General features: G+C 47.7%; 2 protein-coding genes across 2 annotated transcripts; one reads left to right on the plus strand and one right to left on the minus strand.

Annotated features, from left to right (window-relative positions):
* Positions 1–113: 113 nt before the first annotated feature.
* EI90DRAFT_3078262 (uncharacterized protein) lies at positions 114–728 on the minus strand (the record flags this gene model as incomplete). The annotated part of the gene is made up of 1 exon (XM_039061766.1): positions 114–728. A coding segment is annotated over one exon (249 nt), but the record flags the coding sequence as incomplete, so codon positions are not given.
* A 1,700-nt stretch (positions 729–2,428) lies between these two features.
* Positions 2,429–5,098, plus strand: EI90DRAFT_3001258 (uncharacterized protein). Its single transcript, XM_039056327.1, has 2 exons — positions 2,429–3,895; positions 3,942–5,098. Exons 1-2 carry the CDS (start codon positions 2,468–2,470, stop codon positions 4,602–4,604), a joined length of 2,091 nt encoding a protein of 696 aa, XP_038910825.1. The 5' UTR covers positions 2,429–2,467; the 3' UTR covers positions 4,605–5,098.
* Positions 5,099–8,258: the final 3,160 nt, after the last annotated feature.

Here is an 8,258-nt window from a genome sequence, read left to right on the forward strand (position 1 = left end):
ATTTGACAAAGTCTCTTTTCTTGCCGAATAGCCGGATTCCGCCACTTGAATGATGTTCGACTCGATTCGGATATGCGTTATGTAGCGGTGCTTATGACATCATTTCATCCACTCTTGGCCCTTCCTTTTCAGTACTCTCATCTCCTACTATGGGCTCACGCACTACGTACCTTCCCGTTACGTAGCACTCATGATGCTCGTACGAAGGGGAAAGATTGATTGATAACATGTAACCGCGCGGCAGTATAAGTAGCCAAGGTAATAACGAAATACCAGAGAAGGGAATAGTGAACGAGACATGGTACGCGCTGCTATACGTGAAACACTGTAGCGTTGCGTGGAGATAAAGACATGGTAGAAATGGTATACTGTAACGTAATGGGCATATATATACCGGCGCGTCGTCGTGGCATGTCGTCCAACACCACTACTTCATATTAACTCTTGCTCATTACCAGGTCGTACATCAATAGACAATCTTCATTTTTCCATTTTCATTTTTTCAAGCCTTGCAGTCGTGAGCTTCATACGATCCATTATCTTTCCTTGGTTCCGTCCCGCATTTAGGAGATGATGGTGCTGGCGCTAACCGTTGGGTGCCATCTTTCTTTACAACTGGCTTGGCGATCATTGTGTATCGATAACAGTCCTTTGTCGGTTTTACATCAAGTCGAGAGCTGAGTGCGAATTCAGGTCCAGTGCGGCCACATACTGTGCTGGATAGGGAACGCCGCGAATCAGGCTTGGAGTCCCGAGCTAGTTTCCAAGTGCCAATTATAATTAACTAGTGCACGGGTGTGGGACGCCGTGCGGCCACGGTGGTGTTCAAGGTGACGCTACAGCTCTGGAACCAGTGACCGTGGGACATGTAAGAACCGTCACTACTGCTGTGATGCTGTGGACCTTATAAGGCGCTATCTAGAACGTTGGCCCCTAACCAAAAGGGAAAGGAAATTGGTTGCGGAGAACGATTTTAGCCGGACTTGAACAAAAAGGCCTGTATACTTGTCCAGGGCCCGTTTTTTTAATCAACGTGCACAATGCCAGCGCCCGGCCACTTACTGGCATCCTACTAGCATAGCTTATGTGAAAGCTCATGGCTGCGCTCTTGGACCCAGATGGAATGCTCCACTGACGCACATACGTCGCGAACGCGTGCCCTGGCACCGCTTAACCGCCGGCTCTCTGTACGAAGCGAACGCCGTGACCAGTGCCTCGGTATGACGCCCCACAGTCCTTTATCTAATTCTCATTCCTAATCACATTCATCCTGCTTCCAGTTCCAGTCAGCGCTATAATACTGGCTCTCGTGCAGTAGACTTACAGTAATGTCATCATCCGCACCAATTGCCTAGCTAGTCCGGGTCATGCCACCGCTAGAATTCGCCACTGATAGCACTGGATCGACCAAATAGTCAATACATATATCATATCCTTCCGCAAACTTCCATAATCAGACGGACGCCTCGTGGTTCTAGTTCTGGGGCCTTTAGGGGCTTGCACGTGCGTTGCGCGCCCAAGGTCTCTCTCCGCCATCCACTCGGGCGCTATCAACCATGTCGCTGCGGGAAAAGGCTGAAGATCTCAGGAAAACGATCGATAATCTCCTCGTGGTGGGAGTTGACATGGCGGTTCCAATTCTCAGGGTCGTCAATGCTACCGCTGATTGGTGTCCCCCTCTAAAGATGGCGACTGGCGGTGCACTCTCCATCTTCGACGAGGTTAAAGTTGGTATTGATTCAAGCTTGATTATGAATGAAAACTCACGCTAGTTTACCCCACGTAGAAGTTCAAGGAGGACAAGGAGCAATGGATTGGTTTTGGTGAATACGTGGCTAGCGCTACGGCGAAGGTAGTTTCAGCCATAAAGTCTTATGATATGTCAGCGGGGGAGGCAGGGTCATGGGTAGAGGGTGTCGCGGAGCTTGGGAGGTACGTTGTATTGGTTTTGGTGGTTTCCGATATTATACTTATGTCCAGTACCAGCGCGCTACAGGAGATCCAGTCTAAAATCCAACAAAGACTTACAAAATTGGAGGAACGGTCAGCTGTAAGGAATGCACTGTCCCACTATCGAGACCCTGGAAGAATTGAGGGCCTAAAGAAAGATTTTGACAAAGCGTTGGCATTATTTCAGGTAGCTTTCCTCATGGCATTGTCCCCTAATCATTCTAATCTTCGGACGGTGCAGCTTAGGACGAATTTAACAATTGGTGTCAAATTATCGACCATAGAGGACAGCTTAGACCGTCTGGAGGGTACGATTGAAGTTAAAGTGTCGACCATAGAGGGCAGCCTAGACCATATGGAGGGTGCGATTGGCGTCAAATTGTCGACCATGGAGGACAGCTTAGACCGTCTGGAGAGTGACCCAATCCTTGATGATCTCCGATATCCTCAAATCGCCCATCATGATTCAACAGAGGCGTGCCTAGAAGGCACCAGGGTCGATCTCACGGAGCGTATTATGAACTGGTGTCGTAACACCGGGGATAACGAGAACCGGCTGATGCTACTGACCTCCGTCGCTGGCGCTGGAAAGACTTCGATTGTGCACACGATTGCAGATAGATGTAACAGGGAGGCTGTCCTATTGCTATGTTTTTGCTTCAGAGCAGGCGAACAGCCACGGCCGGATTGTTTATTCAGCGGCATTGCACGAGCTCTAGCAAGCCGTGACACAGATTACCGTACCTTCATTATCTCTGCCCTTCGAAAAGACCCCACCCTCTCAACAGCTCCATTCACGATGCAGTTCCAGGAATTGGTGGCTTCACCTCTCCTTCATATGCGTTGGCGTCCAAGCCGTCCTATGGTGGTCATTATCGATGCTTTAGACGAATGTGATGAAGAAGCGTATCAACCCCTTGCTAAGATTCTTTGCGAGGAAGTACCCAAGTTACCGTCTTCCATAAAGTTTTTCGTTACTTCAAGACATGTTGATCTTGTTAATCGGTCCCTCTCACGCCATTTTCCTATCGATCACCTCACCATTGATCTCCTGGATGACACAAATATGCATGATTGTGCTGCATACATCGAATTCCAGCTACAAGAGCTTAAGAAATGGCATCCCGACTTATCGCATAAACTCCAAGACGAAGATAGTGCGGTGCAAGAGATCCGGGAACGAGCAGGTGGTTTGTTCATTTGGATCAGCACCATCTTTCGCTATATGAAGAAGCCTAGGAAGAATCCTATGAGAACACTGGAGAGCCTGCTCGACACCGGGACCAAACGGTCAAAGGTGTCCACTGAGAAGATGATGGACGACCTATATACGAGGATTTTGAAGAAGTTTGATTGGGAGGATGAAGATTTTGCGCACGACTACCCGATTGTGATGGGAGCGATCTTCGTTGCTCAGCAGCCTCTGTCCATCACAGCCTGGGATGCAATTCTATCACCTTTCCTCAATTCTTCTGTTGAATATGCTTTGGCCGAACTTGCACCTCTGCTCTCAGGAGTTGAGGATTCCCACATTCCGGTTCGCATCTTACACCAATTTTTCCGCGATTTTATTGTCGATCGGATCAATCCCCAAACGATCAGCTCTCATTTTACTCCGATAACGGTGGGGGTGGAGAATGCCAGGGTCGCCCTGAGATGTACCGAGATTTTAAACAAGGATCTCTGCTCTGTGAATGGCTTAGGACTGATTGAAAACTTGTCCGAAAAAGATGAAATGCTGCGCATTCCTCCAAAGGAATTATCTGAGCATTTTCGTTATGCATGTCACCACATCGTCCATCACCTCAGTGGAGTCCAAGAACAGCCTGAAGAGCTTGCTGGACCAGTTAGTGTGTTTCTGAGTCAGGAAGCAACTCGGTGGGTGGAAATCTGTGTGCGAATGGAAAACTACATCAGTATCTCGTTACTCCCTGAGTGGGCTAAGGTATGGTTATGGATTGTGTTAAAGAAACTAGCTCATGGTCTTCCAGTTGGCTGTTGACCATAGGGCTGTTAGCACACTGGCTGAAGTGCTTACCCAGCTTCCATGGAACCTGGGATTTTTTTCAAGATTCCAGGAGGCATATGAGGCAGCAAACGATTCTGTTGTACTCTGCCGTTACCTTTTTTCTGTGGACTCAAGTTCCTACACCCCTCCTTTGGCTGAGTCACTCAACAGTCTGTATGTTGCTCTTTCTGGACTCGGACGGCACTCGGAGGCACTCCCATCCATTGAAGAAAGTGTCAAACTCTATCGCCAGCTAGTTGCCATTAACCCAGGGTCATACACCCCGGATTTGGCCATGTCACTCAACAATCTACACAATGCTCTTTCCAATCTCGGACAGCACTCGGAGGCACTCCCATTCATTGAAGAAAGTGTCAAACTCTATTGCCAGCTAGTTGCTGTTAACCCAGGATCATACACCCCGGATTTGGCCATGTCACTCAACAATCTACATAATGCTCTTTCCTATCTCGGATGGCACTCAGAGGCACTACCATTCATCGAAGAATGTGTCAAAATCCGGTGCCAGCTAGTTGTTGTTAACCCAGGAGCATACACCCCCAAATTGGCCAACTCACTCAGCAATCTACATCATACTCTTACCAATCTTGGACATCATTCCGAGGCACAAATGGTCCACATTTAAGGATGTTCTCCTCATCATTATATTCTCCACATTGGTGCTTGCACATGATGGGCAAGTGTCAAAAATCCCAAATGAAGGGGAAAGTGTGTGAGTCCGAATGCAGGCAGGCTCAACTAGAGGGGATCTGAGAGCTTTGGTAGTGGACTGGAGCTTCTCCAGGAAGCCCGGGTCTGCTGGGTGGTATTAGAACACCAACTTTGTTTACATCAGGAAGTTGTGTGGTGGTTATTCGTAGCGGTTATTCTGGGGTGCTATGAGGTGTTGGGGGCATTTTGCCCTTTCTTATTCAACTTAAAACTCCCTTTGTACGATGACGTTGCCACTCAGGAATGTCGTGTATATAAGGGAGGAATTTCTTAGACTTTCTCCCTCAGAACTCTTATTCGAGTCTGAGGTGAGAACTATTTCTCAGTATTTTATCTTATGACTCATGTATAATCCTTGTCGCAGTCTAACGCGACATAGGTATTTACAATATAGAACTCTTATTCGAGTCTGAGTCTAATGTGACATAGTCACTATTCTAATAGGTGGTACAAGAGGCTCTAAGAAGGATGTGGCCTCAGCGACTCGGAGGGAGCGCTGTGCCTCTGTTACATCTCAGTTAGTCCTTATATTTCATGTGTCTGAGGTATCTTGTAGGAAGGGGTCGGGATTCACTCATAGAGGGACTTGGGGTAACTTTTAGTTGAGATTAGAACTGGTGTACAATGGGTTCTAATCTACAAGTATTTATATATGGAGGAAGGGGAAGTGTCATATCCATACAATCCCAACCTCCACTCCGGGCTCCTGGAACTCCGAACTCCGACTTCTGGAGCCCTACTTCCCTTCCATCACCTTCTCCTTGCCGGCTCCCAAGAGGTTATCCCACCTCCGGCTCGGACACCACCTTCGGTCCGACTCCGGAACATTCTGGGTCCGACCCCAACCTTGACACCTTCCAGACGAGTACGCAAAACCTATGCTCCCGACTCCGGACCTCCGCTCCGGTATCCTGTTCATGTCTCGTCTCCGGAACCTCCGGTCTTAGCTCCGACCTCGGACTTTGACCCCACCTCCGCTTATACCCATTGTATTGGTTAGCTCATTCCATTTAATTACCTTTGCCAATATTCCGGAGTTTAACCTCCGAGTTCGGACTTTCCGGACTTACTCCGGACCTTGCAACTATTGCATTGTCCATTTCAATTCCGCTATTCTCCCTCATTCCTATTTGGGCTGCTGCTTCCTTTCTATTCAGTCAGCTAGCCATTCCCGACTCCCATCCTCCTTCCTTCCTTCTTGGGCCTTGGCCCTTCATTCCTCCCTTGGGAAACACCATTGAGTCAAACACTTGACCCTCGGTGTTGTTCCTCTTTCCATCTCCCTTTGTCTCCTTTTGTCCTACCCTTGTTCCTTTTGATTCCGGACCCCTCCTTATATACAATGTACCTAGTAACTTGTAACCTCAGTCCGAAATCGACTTGAATTCCCCCCAAGAGACTTTCCCTCTGCTAGATCCGAAATTAGGGACCCCTAGGACAACCAGCAATGGCACAGCACTCCGCCTGAGTCGCTGAGGCCAAGGTCCTTCCATGCTAAGTCTCCGATTCCATTCTGGAGTCGTCTGAATCCCCGCGTTCTAACAGGAAGGACTTTAGTCAAAGTCTGAGTGATAATGGAAAACACCGAAAGGTGCTGAATGATACTGAAAGGTACTGAAAGGTCCCAAACGATATCCTTAACGGGGAACCGAGGTGTCGGGTCAAGAAGGGCAGAGTAAAAGGCTGGGGGATGAATGGGAACGAGAAATGGGTAAGAGGAAGTTAGCTGACTGAATGGAAAGAAGACAACAGTTGTACTATAAATGGAAGGTGACTAATTTGTGATGACGTGAGTGGGATCACTGGAGGATGCGGGTAGCTCCGAAGGCGGAGTTATGTATCTGAAGGATGTTGGGTGACTCCAATAAATGAAATGGAAGGGGGAATGGTTTAGAGGTATGTCATGGGATGTCAGAGATCCATCAGGAGGTCGGACCAAATCCAGAGTCTCCAAATGTTCCGACTCAGGACCGAGCTTCTGGGATGGGAGTGGCCAAGGTGAGGTGTGCTGCAAACCAGGCCAGAGCTGAGACAGTTGGGGGGGAAGGTGACTTGGGGAGTGGGGAGTTATGGTGTAGGGGATGATGAAGTTGTTAGGAAGGTGTGATGAGGTGGGAGAGCATGGGGTTGGGATTCTGGGATATGACAGCAAGCTTGAATTGGATATTTGACTGGAGAACACCAATAAATCCAACCTTAATTTCTTCGATTGCAAACTATTGGTAAAATATTTACGGGGTTTACTGGCCACAAATCACAAGTGCATCATGGTCTGATAGTTACAATTTTATGATCAAGAATACTTATTTCTTCCTCCCATCACTCATTGCTGATGCTACTGGACTATGTTTCTGCATGTCACCATAAGTGATGACATGCCATTGGGGTCTGGATGGCTGATGATGAATGTTGGTGCAATGGAAAGACAAAATCAGCAGGTCAACACTGTTTGGTGTATCAGGTCAGGGGAATGAAAGTCAAGAACCAGGAAGGGCATGCACAGGTATGTCCAACTCCAACATATAAAACGAGCTCTGACTTGATACTGTTATCTTGATAAGCAGTATGTACACATGCCTGTCGAATCACTGCCAATATTGTGTCTGAATGGTGCATGAAGTTGGAAGTGTGTCAGTTGTGGTGACATCAATGGATGGCAGGCTTGAGCAAATTCAGCACATTCCCTGCATCTCCATGATCCCCTCAAACTAATCATTTCTATTCAAACTACCTACATACCACCAACTTCACAGGCCTGGACCTTCGGCAACCAACTGCCATAACCTGCCAACATCTATGATTGAACCCCAACTGCTAGAATATATCAATCCTATCCTTCAAAGACACCCATCTTGTCCCAACCACTCCTTTTAGGAGAACTATTGCTTTTCTCTGGTCTGATCCATCCATCAAAGCAATTGTTGATGGACAAATCGTCCCTCCCCCACCTCCATCCTCTTCATCATCTGGTCCCCCTCATCACCTCCCTCCATGCCATCGTTCACACTTCATTAGCACCACTTCGGCATATTCAACGTAGGCGGTCAACGTCCTAAGTGTGAACAGTAGATTACTGTTTTGAATCCATCACCTCTATCATCTTTCAGCATAGCCTAATCAGAATAAGATCAACCATTGATGGAGGATCCTGCTCAGGATTGCATCTGTGGTGAATCCAAGGTGGTTCTTTTCAACAAGTATCATCCTTTTTCTGATCAAGGATGTGTCAGGGCATGTCTTCAGGTTGGCAGCGTAAGTAGCACATTACCACATGGCCTGTATTCCCATCAGCTTCTGCTTCTTTTTTGCTTCTTCATCTCCGGTTTGGTCCGGTCTGTGGCTGTCAGTTATGATGCTGCATGACCTTCTATCTTCTTTGATCCGATACCACTGGTTATTAGTTAGTTGACTTGTTACCATCTCTACCGTGTACATAAGACCATGTGCTGGTGAGGGCATGTCCCCCAGCTTTGCTATCAACTAGGTTTCTGGGGCTTCCTTTGTTGCGAGTACACATGACCCTGACAGGATGTGTTTATGGAGAAATTGCGGGGAAGGCTTAATGGAG

Source organism: Cantharellus anzutake (genome assembly GCF_015039405.1).
Source record: "Cantharellus anzutake strain C23 chromosome Unknown EI90scaffold_73, whole genome shotgun sequence".
Lineage (NCBI taxonomy): Eukaryota > Fungi > Basidiomycota > Agaricomycetes > Cantharellales > Hydnaceae > Cantharellus > Cantharellus anzutake.